The sequence below is a fragment of the Cynocephalus volans genome, chromosome 1 (assembly GCF_027409185.1).
Source record: "Cynocephalus volans isolate mCynVol1 chromosome 1, mCynVol1.pri, whole genome shotgun sequence".
Classification (NCBI taxonomy): domain Eukaryota; kingdom Metazoa; phylum Chordata; class Mammalia; order Dermoptera; family Cynocephalidae; genus Cynocephalus; species Cynocephalus volans.
This window is the reverse complement of record NC_084460.1, coordinates 187,988,075-188,001,819: the sequence shown is the minus strand read 5'-3', so window position 1 is coordinate 188,001,819 and position 13,745 is coordinate 187,988,075. Positions and strand designations below refer to the sequence as shown.

Sequence of the window (13,745 nt, the reverse complement as noted above, 5' to 3'; positions counted from 1 at the left end):
TCCCTTTGTCTTTTTTAGTGACTCCTGTTCTTCAAAAACAGTGGTTTCTTTACGCTGTATAGGTGAGTTCTGTCCTGATTTTTCCTTTTATATTTCCAGCTAGGAAGCATTCCACACCCACAGACAAGTAATCCCCGGTGTCTTTGGGCAATGCGGAGACAGGAGGACGGGGGCAGTGGCTGGTGCTGTCCACAGGCTCTCACGTGGTCCCAGCAGCTTCTCCTCTGAATGCCCATGTCCTGTGCTTCAAATGCCTCAGCCTGGGCCCAGGGGTTTCCCACAGGGGACAGGCCACTTCAAGAAACTGAGACACCCTGTTTTTTGTGCCACCCTACTCACTCTCACCCCTCACCCCCTCACTCACCTCCTCACTCACCCCCTCACTCACCTCCTCACTCACCCCCTCACTCACCTCCTCACTCACCCCCTCACTCACCCCCTCACTCACCTCCTCACTCACCCCCTCACTCACCTCCTCACTCACCCCCTCACTCACCTCCTCACTCACCCCCTCACTCACCCCCTCACTCACGTCACTCACCCCCTCACTTACCCCTCACTCACCTCACTCACCCCCTCACTCACTCCCTCACTCACATCACTCACCCCCTCCCTCCCTCACCCCCTCACTCACCCCTCCCTCACCCCCTCCCTCCCTCACCCCCTCCCTCACCCCCTCCCTCCCTCACCCCCTCCCTCACCCCCTCCCTCCCTCACCCCCTCACTCACCCCCTCCCTCACCCCCTCCCTCACCTCCTCACCTCCTCACTCACCCCCTCACTCACCCCCTCACTCACCCCCTCACTCACGTCACTCACCCCCTCCCTCCCTCCCTCACTCACCCCCTCCCTCCCTCCCTCACTCACCCCCTCACTCACCCCCTCACTCACCCCCTCACCCACACCCTCACCCACCCCCTCACCCCATCACTCACCCCCTCACTCACCCCCTCCCTCCCTTACCCCATCACTCACCCCCTCATTTACCCCTCACTCACCCCCTCACTCACCTCACTCACCCCCTCACTCACCCTGTCACACACCCCCTCACTCAACTCCTCACTAACCCCCTCACTCACCTCCTCACTCACCCCCTCACTCACGTCACTCACCCCCTCACTCACCCCCTCACTCACCTCCTCACCCCGTCAATCACCCCCTCACTTACCCCTCACTCACCTCACTCACCCCTCACTCACCCCCTCACTCACCTCACTCACCCCCTCACTCACCCCGTCACACACCCCCTCACTCAACTCCTCACTAACCCCCTCACTCACCTCCTCACTCACCCCCTCACTCACGTCACTCACCCCCTCACTCACCTCCTCACCCCGTCAATCACCCCCTCACTTACCCCTCACTCACCTCACTCACCCCTCACTCACCTCACTCACCCCCTCACTCACCTCCTCACACCCTCACTTACCCCCTCGCTCACCTCCTCACCCCTTCACTTACCCCCTCACCCCCTCCCTCACTCACCCCCTCCCTTACCCCATCACTCACCCCCTCTCTCACCTCCTCACCCCCTCAATCACCCCCTCACTCACCCCCTCCCTCCCTCACCCCCTCACTCACCTCCTCACCCCCTCCCTCACTCACCCCCTACCTTACCCCATCACTCACCCCCTCACTTACCCCTCACTCACCTCACTCACCCCCACTCACCCCCTCCCTCACCCCCTTCCTCCCTCGCCCCCTCACTTACCCCTCACTCACCCCCTCCCTCACTCACCCGCTCCCTTACCCCATCACTCACCCCTCACTCACCCCCTCACTTACCCCTCACTCACCCCCTCGCTCACCTCACTCACCTCCTCACCTCCTCCCTCACCCCGTCACTCACCCCCTCACTCACCCCACTCACCCCCTCACTCACCCCCTCACTCACCTCACTCACCCCCTCACTCACCCCCTCACTCACCCCCTCACCTCACTCACCCCCTCACTCACCCCCTCACTCACGTCACTCACCCCCTCACTCACGTCACTCACCCCCTCACTCACCCCCTCACTCACCCCCTCACCTCCTCCCTCACCCCATCACTCACCCCCTCACTCACCCCTCACTCACCTCACTCACCCCTCACTCACCTCACTCACCCCCTCACTCACCCCCTCACTCACGTCACTCACCCCCTCACTCACCTCCTCACCCCCTCCCTCACCCCGTCACCCACCCCCTCACTTACCCCTCACTCACCTCACTCACCCCCTCACTCACCCCCTCACTCACTTCACTCACCTCACTCTTGCCCACTAACCCTCACAGTCCCATTCCCACCTTGATTTCCTTTTATGTTTAAGAAACTTGGGGCCTCTGATCATTGCCAGTCCCTCTGGGACTCAGGGAGGCCCCAGGGTCCTTGGTTATCCAGAACTCCCCCCAACATTGGTTTTGGGAGACCCCTTTGGCATCACCCAAGTGCCAACTGGAAGGTGTCTGATGAGGCAGCAGTAGAGGTGCTTTCTTGGGGGGGAAAGAAGTGGCTGGATCAGCGTCCTCTTTTCCCATCTACCAAAAAGGGACTGGAATAAGTTCTCTCCGTCAGACCCCAAATGAAAGGGAATGAGATGGGTGAGGGGGTAGGCGAGAGGGTAATGGTCTGCCCCAACCAGGCAAGACTGGGACAGCTGTAGGCATTGGGGTTGTCTAGGGGCCCCTGCCTCGTCTCAGAACTACTGCTATGCCTGTCGCCCTTAGAGTGCGGAGTCAGCTCAAAGTCGAGCCGCCAGAGCAGGATCGTGGGTGGTGACAGTGCCAGCCTGGAGGACTGGCCCTGGCAGGTCAGCCTGCACGTCCAGGGCGTGCACGTCTGCGGAGGCTCCATCATCACCCCTGAGTGGATTGTGACGGCTGCCCACTGCGTGGAAGAGTAGGTCCCCATTGCGTGATCTGCAGCTCCAGTGTCCTGTGTGTGAGCATAGAGAGTGTGCGTCAGTGCAGGGGACATGCATGGCACGTGGGGCTGAGATGTCTCCAGCATGTCCTGTGCCCAGACTCCTCTCGGCCCTGCCCCCCCCCCCCCCCCCCCCCCCCGCTTGAAGCCCCTGCTCTCCTGAAGTCCCATATCTTGGAGGCCCTCCCAAGGGAGGGCACATGTGCCACTCAGGACCTCACACTGTCCTGCTGGGAAGTCTCTGAGGTTGAGCATCTCTGGCCATGGCATTGCCTATGCAGATGGGTGGGAAGGGGTGAGGGTAGCCATAATTTATCCTATTAGCTCCTGCGGTAGAAGTGGCCTTCCATCTTCTTTTTCTTAAGCACACAGTTTTTGGGGTCACATGCCTTTATTGGAGGAAGTCTCACTCCACAGGTGTGCTTTTCTGCTTTAGAGTGAGGCAGGGCATGGCCGTCTCCTGACCCAGCCATTCTCTGGCTGTGTGGCCTTAGACAGTTCATGCAGTGTCTCTGATCTGTGGCATTTATAAGACTCCTCCTACCTTCCTTCCCACCCTTCCCACCCCAGATACTCAGGGCTCTCTAGGAGTTGGGATTCTCTTAGAAGGGAAAAAAGTAAAGGAAATACCTCAATTAATATTGGACTTCAAGTCTGTTCATCAGTACACCTTTATTAAGCACCTACTGTGCACCGGGTAATGCTCTGGCATTTAAAGGTAAGGCCCAGTCCTGCCATAATGGCGTTAAAGCCTCAGGGAGGGGTCTAGGCCCAATGTGTGACAGGATTCCTGAGCAGGTAGCAGGAGCTGGAAGGAGGGGGTGTGTGGGGGAGGGGAGGGCGCCGGCCCCTCCCCACAGTCCTGCTGTGTGGTAGTGGGCAGGTCTCCTCTCCTCTGGGATTCTCAGCTCTACCTTTGATTTTTGAGGATCATCACGTGAGCGTTTCACATTGTGATTCTGAGAAGCTGCGTGTGGCTCATCTTTACCTTCCAGGCCCCTGAACAGTCCACGGTATTGGGAGGTATTTGCAGGAATTTTGGATCAGTCTTCAATGTCCTACGGAAATGGATATCGAGTAGAAAAAGTGATTTCTCATCCAGATTATGATTCCAACTCCAAGAACAATGACATTGCTCTCATGAAGCTGCAGACATCTCTGACTTTTAACGGTATGTGTGGCTCAGGGTGATAAACAGTGTGACCAGATCTTAAAGAGACACTGACTGGAAGTGAGACTTGTGCTGCAGTAAACAGAAGGGGGGACTTCATGCTGAGTCGGGGTGGCATGCAGGGGTCAGCCAGCAGGAGAGGGCTCGGCAGAGGCCTGGTGTGGCCCGTCGAGGGAGGCAGCACTGTCCCTGGGTTTGCATAGAGCGATGATTCAGCCCATGCGTGTGAAAATCCAGAACAGGGCTCCTCAGCTGCGGCATGGGTGGCATTCAGGCTGGGCGATTCTTTGAGGTGGGGGCTGTCTGTGCATTGCAGGACATTTAGCAGAATCCCTGGTCTCGACCCACTAGATGTCAGCAGCACCCCCTAGTTGTGACAATCAAAGTTGTCTCTAGATATTGCCAAAATCGCCTCCAGTTGAGAACTACTGGTCTACAACGAGTAAAGATACTTTATTTTTCACATGCATTCTGAGAGAAAGATACTTTAAATTCATAATATAAAACAAACCTCCTTTCTCTTGGCTTCTTATCTGGCCCCTTCTCTAATCCATCCAAGGGTCTGGAATGTTCCAGTCTACATGGGAACAGAAGCAAAACCTCGTCCCTCTCTACCAGGTGTTTGTATTCAAGTGGGGCAACAGTTTACATATAGAAGGACCCATCTGTGGGAGACGGTGTGTGTCCAGCATGGTCCTCAAGGTCCAGCCACACTGTTGGCTTTTTGGCCACTGCCATGTGTGTGTTTTTTCTATGCTATGTCACCTGGACACGTTAATTGTGTATTTCTAGAAGCAGAGCTAGCAAATGTTCCATTCTTAACCAGCACAACTTCCAGAGTGGAACTTCTGGCCTGTTGGAGGGAGGGCCCTGGCAGGGGCAGAAAGTGGAAGTGCGGGACAGTTGGGATCTGGATTTCTGGCCAGGATGGCAGTGGTGCCAGGCTCTCTGCCTGCCTGTGGGAAGGCCAGGGAGACTATCGCCTGAGGCCTGCAATGAGGCCAACCTGGCTCATGGCGTTTCTCTTCTTAAAACAGATAGAATGAAGCCAGTGTGTCTGCCCAACCCAGGATTGATGCTGGAGCCAGAGCAGGACTGCTGGATTTCTGGGTGGGGGGCCACCTACGAGAAAGGTGAGGCCTTGGCATGCAGGTCTTCAGAGCACATGGAAGGGGGCACTGGGTGGGAAGTGTGAGGTCCAGGCTTTAATCCTGGTTCAGTGATTGGATGACTTTGAGCAATTCACCCAGTCTTTGTGCCTCAGTTTCCCCATCTGCTAAATGGGAAAAGTTGTGCCCACCCTACCTAACACACTGTGTTCTTATTAGGATCAAATGGAACAGTGGGTGGAAACTGCTTTTTGAAGCATAAAGGCTGTATAACTGTAAGAGGTGTAGCACCCTCTGGGTTTGCGTCCTTTGTTACTAAGGGCTGCCCTGGAAGTCCCTCTGTGCCCTTTTGACAGCTGAGTGACAATGGACTTGGTGCACATGGGCTTCTGTGACCCGAGACAGCAAGCTGCAGCCTGCCAAAGCCTTTGTCCTTCTGCCCTGATGACCACAGAGAGGAAGAAAGAACTAGACTCCCCTGGAGCGGCCTTGCTCCATTTCCTTCAGTTATAATTTGCATTCCTCTCAGACAATGTTTTTCATATGCAAGGCTCCTGGCTGTTTCATTTTGTGGAGGGTTGAAAGTGCTTAGTGGTACAAAGGTTCATGTCATATACTTGTTTACATCCATCTTCTAAAAAGCATTTAGGGCACACCTACAACAAATCCTTTAAAACAAGAAAAAGCATAAGGGCTGGGTGATTTGGGGGGAGAATTGGAGAAAGTAGTGGGGGGTGCATCCTGGTGCCTTGTGCTAGGAGACTTACTGCAGTTGAGCTGTACACGTGAGCAAGGCTTCATGGCAATCAACAAACACGTGTGGCACCCATGATAGGTGGGTGCCAGCTAGGCGCTGGGAGTACTGCAGTGAACAAAGACAGACAGACATCTGTGCCCTCAGGATCTTCACCCCTCTTGTGGATGTCAGGGGACAGGTTGTGGTCAGGAGAGGGCTTGGTGTGAGGATGGACTGAGGGAGGGGAGAAGGGAGGAGAGAGGGACATAGTATGTGTGGTGGTCTCGGGGAGGGGAGTCCACTCTTCCTGTGCGAGCAGCTGGCAGCACTGAGAGCTCAATGATGTCCCTCTGTCCTTAGGGAAGACCTCTGACATTCTGAATGCTGCCATGGTGCCGCTAATTGAGCCCCAGACATGTAACAGCAAATATGTCTACAATAACATGGTCACGTCAGCCATGATCTGCGCAGGGTACCTGCAGGGGACCATTGATTCCTGCCAGGTAATTGCAAGTTTTTATTCAGCCTTTGGGCCTTGCAGCTCCTGCTGAGCCCTGAGTGAGAGACCCCTGGGGTCAGGGGAGCATCCCGGGGACATGGAGCCACCTCAGGTGTGGCTGTGGGGAGGATGGTGCTAACACAGCGGAAGCTTTGGGTGGCAGAAACGAGTACTACCCCCCAATTCCACTTGCCACAGCTTTCTCTGCAGAAACTTCCATGTGAGAAAAGTGTCAGTGGGACAGAAATGAGTGTTGTAACTATCTTAAACTATGAACAGCAATTTCTTTTGTAACTGGTAGCAGGGATAGACTGGACTTTGTCTCCGGTACAGTCTCTTTTGGGGATTGGGTCCCTATCACCACTGGAACCCCAGCCCACTTGTAACTCACACTGAGATGCACTCCGTCCCCCACCCCTCTCTGTGCACAGTCGGTGGTGAGCGTTGGGTTGTGACTTGATTTTCTGCTCTTGGTAACTTGCTGTGTCTCCCAGGGTGACAGTGGAGGGCCTTTGGTCACTTTGAAGAACGACGTCTGGTGGTTGATTGGGGACACAAGCTGGGGGTCCGGCTGTGCCAAGGCTAACAGACCAGGCGTGTATGGGAACGTGACAGTATTCACAGACTGGATTTATCAGCAAATGAGGGTAACTTTTCCGTCCTCCTTCAGACTGAGTTTTCTGCCTCCTTGAGCCACAGCCAGATGTCTGCAGGCGCGGCCTTCCTGCAGGAAGCTGACCGCTTGGCAGCAGGGAGCAGACCCTGTCTCCCACAGCCACCAGGTTGCTGTGGGGTTGCTCCTCCAGGTTGCTGTGGGGTTGCTCCTCACCCCTCCGGGGCTGCCCACCCCACTGCCTGGCACCACTTGCATGTGCCTGCTGGTGCTTGGATGCAAAAACTGCTACCGAGCCAGGGCTCGCTGCCCGATGCACACAGAAGTCAGTGATATGGTATGGGGTTTAGAGGAAAGAAAAAGGCTTTACTGCCAGGCTGACCAGCAAGGAGGAAGGAGGCAGGGCTCATCCCTGATCCAGGGGCGGGCAGGTTTTAAAGGGTTTATAAAGGGCAAAGAACTGGGCAAAAGCTGATTGGCTAGCTCCAAGTCAGTCATACGAGTAGGCAAAAGTTGATCAAAGGCTGTCTTCCTTCCTTTTCTGGCTTCAGGAAAAGCTCCGGTGGTCCAATTCCCAGCTTTTTAGTTCTGTAGATGGGAGATTTTTGGTTCCCCCCGTTGCTCAAGGTCGTCCGGAGGGCAAGGCCCTTCTCACTGCCCTTGCTCAGCTTACATCCTGCGAGATAACTCCTAAAACAACTTGAGATGGGGAGATAGAACCTGTTTGAGCTAGTTTAGGTAGTTTCAAAATCTGGGGCTCAGCTTGCATGAACCTCCTTTGGGCTCTGTTGACCACACTTAGTTCTGGCCTACCTGACCTGGTTAACCCACCCAGACCTTGTCCAAGCAAACTTTGGGTGGTGGCAGAGAGCCAAGGGAGGGGTCATGCCCGTGTCCTTCCTTTTCTGGGGCTGTGGCGTGGGCCCTGGGCAGCCCCCAGGTCAGAGGTTCAGGCGCAGCTGGAGTTCTCTGGGAAGGTTGGGAGGAGAGCAAAGTCCCAGGGAGCCCCCATGCTCCTGCCCCCCAGAACTCCCGGCCTGACTTGCGCTGCTTAGCAGAGCCCTGGCCTTGGGCAAAGACCACATCTTCCCATCTCGGGACAGCAGCTTTCTCAGATTTCTGCTCCTTCTAGGGCTGGGCTTCTGGTGAAAGAAAAGATCCTATTTCATCTCCTCTCAAGTCTCCCAAGTGCCCAGTTTGTTGATGGAGGGGTAGGACCAGGGGGCATTGCCCCCCAGGCCCAATCTGTGTCTCCCTCAAAATGAAATCATGGGTCCCAGGGCCTTTGAGTGACTACGGGGCCGGACAGCCCAGGCCTGGTGAAGGGCCGAGCACTAGTAATAGGCAATCCGCTGTCCTGCTGGGGGTGATGAGGCAGGAGAAGCCAGCGGGGCAGGGTGGGCTCAGGAGGGGAAGGGCGGGCTATCTCTGCAGTGTGGAGACAGCAAGGAGCAGGGTGTGTTTAGGGACTGCAGGTGCTTCAGTGTGGCTATCATGTGGGAAGAAAGGGCCGAGGGCCAGGAGAGACAGCAGGGCAGAAAGCAAGGACTCTGCTAATTACACACTTGAGGTATGTTAGTGGCCAATGTCAAGTTGATTTTCCTGGACAGAGGCCTGTATTCCAGTTGTGCTAAGCGGTTTGCCTCCCCAACACCTAGTGCCCTCCAGGTCTTTGTATCTAGCCATGGTCAGCCTGACTGTTTGACCTGCACACTAGATAAAAAACTGTGACTTTGTGCTGTTAGGATTGCTTGTTTGATTTATAATGCCTCATGTCAATCTAAAGAAAAGATAACTTTCTACCTTTGTCTTAAGAAAATAATATTTGTTTTGTTTTTTTTCCATATAGGCAAACAACTAATCCATATGGGCTTTGTCCTTGACATCATTTCACAAAACATCGAAGGGCTGATTTTTGATTCCCTGTGCATGATGTATTACTAGAGATGATTCAGAGGTCCTTTCATTTTTATTAAATTGTGAACTTGTCTGACTTTGGCACTTTCCGCCGTTGTGTGCAGGCCACAATGGCTCCCCTACCCCGAGCCTATTCTCCCTGACCCCTTCTTCAAAGGGGTGACCAGCCCAGCTGGGTATGGGCACCTCGGGACAAGTGCAGTGGGGAGGGGAGGAGGCTGCCTTGTGGGGGTCTTTTTTCCGAGCCTGTTCTGGGGACCACTTTTGGATGAGCCTGGAGCTGTGACCTCTCAGCTGCTGGACGGCTTGAGATGGAAAGGGAGAAAGCTGGAGGAGGGACCTTCAGGGTTTGCCCTCTGGGGCCACCACCAGGGGGAGGCCACCCATATGGCCCTGGGCCTGGCCCCTCCACCTGGGGATCTTGGTGATCCTTTCTTAGTACCTTAGTAGCCCTGGACAGATGGTAGTTGAAAATAAAGGGACCAGTCCTTAATGGGTGGTAACATGACAGTCACTTGTAAGGGCAGCAGAAATCTTTTTTTCTTCTCGTGGGGCTGAGTGCGTAGACGGAGCCCTGGGAAGCGGAGAAGCCTTGGCAAAGGTGCTCGCCCAGCCTCTGCTGGTGCAGGTCTCACTGCTGCACTCCGCCCTCCTCCCAGCCTCCCCCAGCCTCCTTGGAGATTGTGCACGCCCCTCGGTCCTGGCACTGGGCTGAGTCGAGCACTGTGCTGACTCTCTTCAGGCCTGCTAATCACATGGAAATCGAGGTCACTGGGGAAATCAGGGATGCGCAATTTAAGATGCACTGTTTCTGTGTCCCGTTTCTGCATGTTACTACCTCAGTGCTCCTGGAATCTTGGCTTGGGATGCCTCTGAGTCGCTCACCGGCATTTGCTCTTTGAAGTTATTACTGTCCTTGCTGAGTATGAGCAATGGTGTATTTGAGCTGCTTTTATACAATGACTGGCTCCTAATTTAATGTTCTGTGAGTGAATGTGCTGAAGACAAGCGCCGTGCTGGTGATAGAGAAGACAGAAGTGTTTTGGACTTCCTGTGGCCCCTTCCAGTGGCCGTGGTTCCCACCGGAGGGAAGAGCCATCTGCTGTTGCCGAGGGCAGATGCTGGGACTGAGAGCTGCTCTTCTGTGGTCCTGCCTCCTCCCCAAGCATGCTGGTTTTCAGGAATGAGATGAATGATTCTACTGCTAGGACTTCACCTAGAAACGGGAGTTCGTACAGTCCCATTCACAGGGTGCTTCTGTCCCACGTGCCTCTGTGGGCAGCAGCATCCCCAGGGCCCCTGCAAATAAATGCACAGCACCGTGAGGGTCCTGCTCCCCAAGCCAGGTAATAAAAAACGTTGTAATGGTGAAAACGTGTTCCTTCTCTAGCACTTTTTATTTATGTAACCAACAGTTTGTCTTCTCTTTTATGTCTTTTTTAAGCTGTAAAATTCAATTGTGAAATATTGTACAAATAAATTATACAGTTTTTTTTCCAAGTATTTACTAAGTCTTTGGCACTCTGCCTGGCGAGCAGACCCAGCCTGTGCGGGAAGGATGTGGGGCTGCCACAGGGTGGCTGAGTGGGCGGGCTGGGAGTCCACTGCTGGGTCCCCTCAGCTCCTGAAGCCTGTCCTGTTGGAGATGACCCTCCGTGACTCCTGAACAGCCACTGCCTGGGGTTTCCCAGATTCGGACCTCGAGAACTAACAGTCTTCTGAACTCTCTGCCCAGTGTCCCCATGTCCTCAGATCCAGCCGGTCCAAAATTTAGTCTAGCATTTCATGCCCTAAAGATTTCTTCCTAAAGTCCCTATTAGTTCATGGGGGCAGAGACGTGTCCTCAGGTAGTATTACCCCAATGCCCTGTAGTTGGGACTATGGGTGGGAGAGAAAGTGGGTGACCTTTCCCTTCTTGAGAACAGAAATTCATCCTTCTTAGCAGTCCTCGATACGTGACAAGTGGCTGGAAAAAATGACTGGTGATTGGCTTCATCACGTCACGTGTCAAAAGCATGGGGAAAAGGTAAAAGAGTAAAAAAAAGTAAAGCAAAAATTTTTTTATTAGATAATATTGGTAAATATAATTGATTCTCATTATTTGCTGGAGCTATGGGTCTGTAAAGTCATCATGAATGCTGAATCAGGAATACTGGGGAAAAGAGTTACGTTCTGTGAGCCTCGGATAGCAACATTTTCATCAACTAATGAATATATAAGCTTATTTTATGTGTGTTTCTTTTTAAAGGCCCCTTATTTAATATATAATGTTGATTTATCTACATTGAACTCACATCCAGCAGCCCTATTACCCAGCCTAAATAAAGCTTCTCTAACACATTTTTCCCTAAGAGACATCACAGCCTTTTGATACTTAGGACACTAGACAGCACTTCATCACTACACTTGGGGCCATTTTAAACAGAGAAATCAACAAAAAGTACAAAAATTCAGAAAACATGGCAGAGAATGGACTGTGAAAAGGACACTTTATGGTAGGATTGCTGGAACGGGGCAGACAGTCCCCACTGGACCTCAGCTGGGAACGTACACATTGGGTGACTCAAATTTTCCACTGCATTGTGCATGTCCATGAGAGTGCTGCTGGTTGATTTTGGAGTTCCAAACAAATTTTATAAGTAGGTGAATTCACCAACAAGGGATTGCAAATAATGAGGATCGACTGCATACCTAAAATGTCCACATGAGCAAAGCAGTTGATATTTTTTTCAGTTATACTTTTCATATTGGAAAATGATTTTACTTTTGGATGAGGCTGATTTTACTGAAAAGGATAGCCAGGAAGCTAAGAGATTAGGGAAATATTGACATTTTTGTATTTAAACATTTGTAAAAGCCATAAGTTAATTTGCTTAATATAAATGAACCCCAAATGCTAATTAGAATAAAGCACTCATGGGTGCTGGTCACGTGGTCTCACAGCTGGGTGAACAGGTGAGCCTCGGTGTTGGAGTGAATGCTGCCTTGATGGGGACCTCTCGCAGGGTTGCAGGGTACAGTCTTGCCTTACGCTCAGATCCCTGGTGTGTTCCAGCTTGCTCTTCTGGTTCTCCTGTGGCTCACCTGATCATGCTCCTATTTCAGAGCTTTTCTCTTCATGCCAAAGCTCTCACCACAGAGGACAGCCACACCCACCTGGCTGGAGTTCAGTCCCATGGCCACTGCCCTGTGCTGCTTTGACACAAAGAGAGGGTGATGTATTAAGATGATCCGGCATAGTCCACAACTCACATTCCTGGTGCGCCCAGCGTTTTAAGACAGTGCTGGAATTTATACTATTTCTAAAGTAATGTTGAAAAAAATCATTCATATAATAGCGAACTCCCTTTAAATGAATTGATCCCATGACTATTGGTGTCTGAGTCCCCCACAAGCTGGACAGCTCATGCAAGACATCCTCTTTGCTGTGATTAAAGAGACTGATCTGATAACAGCCTGAGAACCCACTGAACTACTCAGACAGTTGGGTCTTTTTTCCCATGCAGGAAAAAAAAGTGGGATCTGACAGATCAAAAGCCAAGATGTGTTGTTTCTTTTCTTGTGTTTCTTGCTGCCTGGTGGAAAAGATCTGCCACTCTGATTTGATTCCCTTCCTCCGAAACAAAAACTGCTGTCTGGGGACTTTTCTGCTTGGTTGGCTGTTTTTGTCTTTGCTTTTTGCTTGAGAAGGATAGTTTTAAACGCAGATGCTTCCCAGCATCTCAGAAGATAGTCGTGGATCCCGAACCCCATTGGAGTGAGGTTTATACCTGGCCTCCTCTCATCTCTTCTCTTCCCACAGCACTTAGTAAGCACTGGCAGCATGCCAGACCCTGGGTTCTCGAAAACTGGGGCTTTCTTTTTTTTTCTTTTCTTTTTTTGTCCTTTTCGTGACCGGCACTCAGCCAGTGAGTGCACCGGCCATTCCTATGCGCCACGGGCTCTGCCCCAAAACTGGGGCTTTCTATTTCCATCTGTTCGGTTCTCTCTGGGTCCTCTCCTTGATCTGCTCCAAACTCAACCCCATCCTATGGGGTCTGTCCAAGTGTGAGCTAACAGTATGATGCCCACCACACTGAGAAGGTATCCTGAGACCAAAGAACGAAGCGGACAACTCCATACGGTTTACAAGGAGTTTATTATTATTATTACTATTGAGGGTGGTAACTGGCAGGGATCGGGGAGAGTGTGGATCCATCGAGTGCTGTGCAGCTGCTTTCTCCACACCCCGAGGGGCAGGGTGAGAGGCTTGTAAGGGACTTAGAGACAAAAGTGGAGCTGTGCCAAAGATAGAAATCCCAGGTGCCCTGCAGCCTCCTGCTGCTTGTCTTTGGGGTTGCCAGTGTCACTCCCCTTCTTACAAGCACGGTGTTCTGTTCCCTGTCCCTCCCTCAGTTTTAGTTAAGCGACTTGTGTAGGGGAAAACTGTAACCATTGAAGCCAGAGCCCTGAAGGCTTCGAGGATGGAGTGGGCTCTGACCAGCATTCCTACAGGGTCAGCTGAGCCCTAGACCTATCCATGAGTGGACATCCTCGGTATTCCAGTATATTCTGCACAGGCAGATGGACCTTCAAGCTGGTGCTACAGAGCAGGCAGCAGAAACTGGAGGTGAGGGTCCTGATACTGGTGCTGCCCCTCGTGTGTGGGAGGTGGGGGAGGGGCAGTTCAACCACTTGCCTTAACCCTGGGGCCCCCACTGAGTGGAGAAGACACACAAGGAGGTTTCCATGGCTCTCTCTGAGTTCTGAACCCCTGGAACGAGGGACAACTCACTTCTCCCATGACAGGACTAGGTAG

The 13,745-nt window shown here is 52.7% G+C and overlaps 1 protein-coding gene across 1 annotated transcript in view; it reads left to right on the top strand.

The window, feature by feature from the left end:
• Window positions 1–12,148, top strand: part of TMPRSS2 (transmembrane serine protease 2) — a 31,142-nt gene extending 18,994 nt beyond the window's left edge. The window contains exons 7-15 of the mRNA XM_063083484.1: window positions 19–62; window positions 2,707–2,878; window positions 3,898–4,073; window positions 5,111–5,206; window positions 6,279–6,421; window positions 6,912–7,064; window positions 7,224–7,367; window positions 9,607–9,714; window positions 12,053–12,148. Of these exons, the coding sequence (XP_062939554.1) occupies window positions 19–62; window positions 2,707–2,878; window positions 3,898–4,073; window positions 5,111–5,206; window positions 6,279–6,421; window positions 6,912–7,064; window positions 7,224–7,367; window positions 9,607–9,714; window positions 12,053–12,148 (1,132 nt within the window). The remainder of the gene's footprint in view (window positions 1–18; window positions 63–2,706; window positions 2,879–3,897; window positions 4,074–5,110; window positions 5,207–6,278; window positions 6,422–6,911; window positions 7,065–7,223; window positions 7,368–9,606; window positions 9,715–12,052) is intronic.
• The last annotated feature ends 1,597 nt before the right edge of the window (window positions 12,149–13,745 follow it).